Source organism: Cynara cardunculus (assembly GCF_001531365.2).
Source record: "Cynara cardunculus var. scolymus isolate 2C chromosome LG 3, CcrdV1, whole genome shotgun sequence".
Lineage (NCBI taxonomy): Eukaryota > Viridiplantae > Streptophyta > Magnoliopsida > Asterales > Asteraceae > Cynara > Cynara cardunculus.
In genome coordinates, this window is record NC_037530.1 from 8,884,201 (window position 1) to 8,886,520 (window position 2,320).

At 31.9% G+C, this 2,320-nt stretch overlaps 1 protein-coding gene across 1 annotated transcript in view; it reads left to right on the forward strand.

Moving 5' to 3' along the window:
• LOC112509846 (caffeoylshikimate esterase-like) overlaps window positions 1-1,897 on the forward strand; it is a 5,984-nt gene extending 4,087 nt beyond the window's left edge. The window contains exons 6-8 of the mRNA XM_025115036.1: window positions 982-1,119; window positions 1,208-1,306; window positions 1,407-1,897. Coding sequence (XP_024970804.1) covers window positions 982-1,119; window positions 1,208-1,306; window positions 1,407-1,706 — 537 coding nt within the window. The 3' untranslated portion in view covers window positions 1,707-1,897. The remainder of the gene's footprint in view (window positions 1-981; window positions 1,120-1,207; window positions 1,307-1,406) is intronic.
• The last annotated feature ends 423 nt before the right edge of the window (window positions 1,898-2,320 follow it).

A 2,320-nucleotide genomic window follows, 5' to 3' on the forward strand; every position in this document is an offset into this window, starting at 1 on the left:
ATATATATATGGGACAGGACCTTTCATCATAATTGAACAGGACACATATTAGTGATATAGTATTGAAAAGCAAGCATAATTATAAAATGATACCTTTATTGATTAAACAATCTTGAATACATTCATCGCTGAGACAATTTGAGTATACATCAGGAACAAAGATGAGATTGAAATCAAAAGATTTGGAACATTGAATAGTAGAGAATTTGAAAGAAGGTTTAGGCATAACATTTGATCTAAGGGTTTTTCTCTATGTCTCTTGAATGAGTACTTGTGTATCCTTTTATATCCAAATTCAAGAGACACAGAGAAAAACCCTTAGATCAAATGTTATGCCTAAACCTTCTTTCAAATTCTCTATTATTCAATATTCCAAATCTTTAGATTTCAATCTCATCTTTGCTCCTGATGTATGCTCAAATTGTCTCAGCGATGAATGTATTCAAGATTGTTTAATCAATAAAGGTATCATTTTATAATTATGCTTGCCTTTTCAATACTATATCACTAATCTGTGTCCTGTTCAATTATGATAAAAGGTGTTCTTCATTGATTTCATTGCCAGAATTATGTTTTCTAGGAAATAAATTCATTATCTTATTTATATTAATTCACTTGTACTTAGATTTGAGTATTGTTCTTCTAAGAAAATTAGATTTTTCTAATGATCTTTGGGCTATCAGTATATATATATATATATATATATATATATATATATAAGTATGTATGTATAGAGGGGGGGGGGGTATGGTTATCAAATTAAGGATTAGAAGACTAATTTTTTGATGTAATTTATTTAATATCATTTTCGAGTGAGTATCGCACCAAGAATTGACAAGCCTTTAGTTCCAACTTTCTAATTCTCCATTTCCATACCCCAAATTATTGCATTAATGCTTTATAGACACTTTGTATTCTCAATATATATATATATATATATATATATATTACAATGTAAGATTAATCATTTAAATTTCTCAGATTGCAGAAGATATGAAGCCACCTCAATTGGTGATTAATGTGTTGATGCAACTTGCAAAAGTAATCCCGACATGGAAGATTGTCCCTGGCAAAGATATCGTTGATCTTGCTTTTAGAGATCCTAAAATCAGAGAGGAGGTAAACCAACTTCTACTTTTATTTTCATTTTACAATAAACTTGTTTTAGAAAGCTAACTATTTTTTAATTTATATGTTTCTATGATAGGTTCGTAACAACCCATTATGTTATAAAGGCCGATTACGCTTGCAGACTGCCAGTCAGTTGCTAAACGTTAGTCTAGATCTTGAAAAGAGACTCCAAGAGGTGTGTTGGTTGTGAAAAAAACCATTTCATGAGATATTTTGCAGTACTGAAGGCACTCTTATATGTATCATCGAAGTAAAGTAATCTTTTTGATTTACAGGTGACATTTCCGTTTTTTGTTGCCCATGGAGAAGCGGACAGGGTGACAGATCCAACGGTGAGCAAGCTATTATATGAAACTGCTTCAAGCTTCGACAAGAAGTTTCAGTTGTATCCAGGAATGTGGCATTCTCTCACGTACGGAGAGTTTGAGGAGAACATTGATATGGTGTTTACAGATGTTATTAGTTGGATTGACGAGAGAATTTCTAGTGGAAACTCGAGATTGGAGAGAGAACAAAAGCGTGCAAACGATGAGTTCGATATGGATGGGTCGAGCAATGCGAAGATGATGGATTGACATGAACACGATACATATGGTTGAAAACTATATGTTTTTCTCAATTCTACTTACACTGCGAAGTCACAAAAATTAAACACAAGTGCATATCATGCACTGCTTCGATATGAGTTGGTTAATATTGTTCACTACCAATTCTTTTATTAGTTCTCGTATCACATCAAGTATTTACATAAACATATAATATTTAATTAAATATTTATGGCATGATAAAGACGTCATTTAATTGATATTTTCGTACCAGGCCTTACGAACCGACACTTCAAGAAGTCTTTGACTAACAAACTGTAAATACATACTTCAGAAAAGGGTATATGCCTATACAACGACTATTCCGATATTACCTACCAAAACTCGTTGATTCGACAAAATTATTGTAAGGCGGGATTCCGATGTATATAGATATAATTGGTCAGGTCCAATCAAAAGAATGACTTTACTGGACCATTAAACTTCCAAAAAAATTTAATCACGTAAAACTAACTAAAAAGATTTATGTTGTAATGGACAACTGTTATCACTATCCTGACCCCTTTTCGTAGAGTTTGACTTGGGTTGACCTTCCGTTTATGATATTTATATATATGATTAGTGAAGTATTTAAACAGTTATAT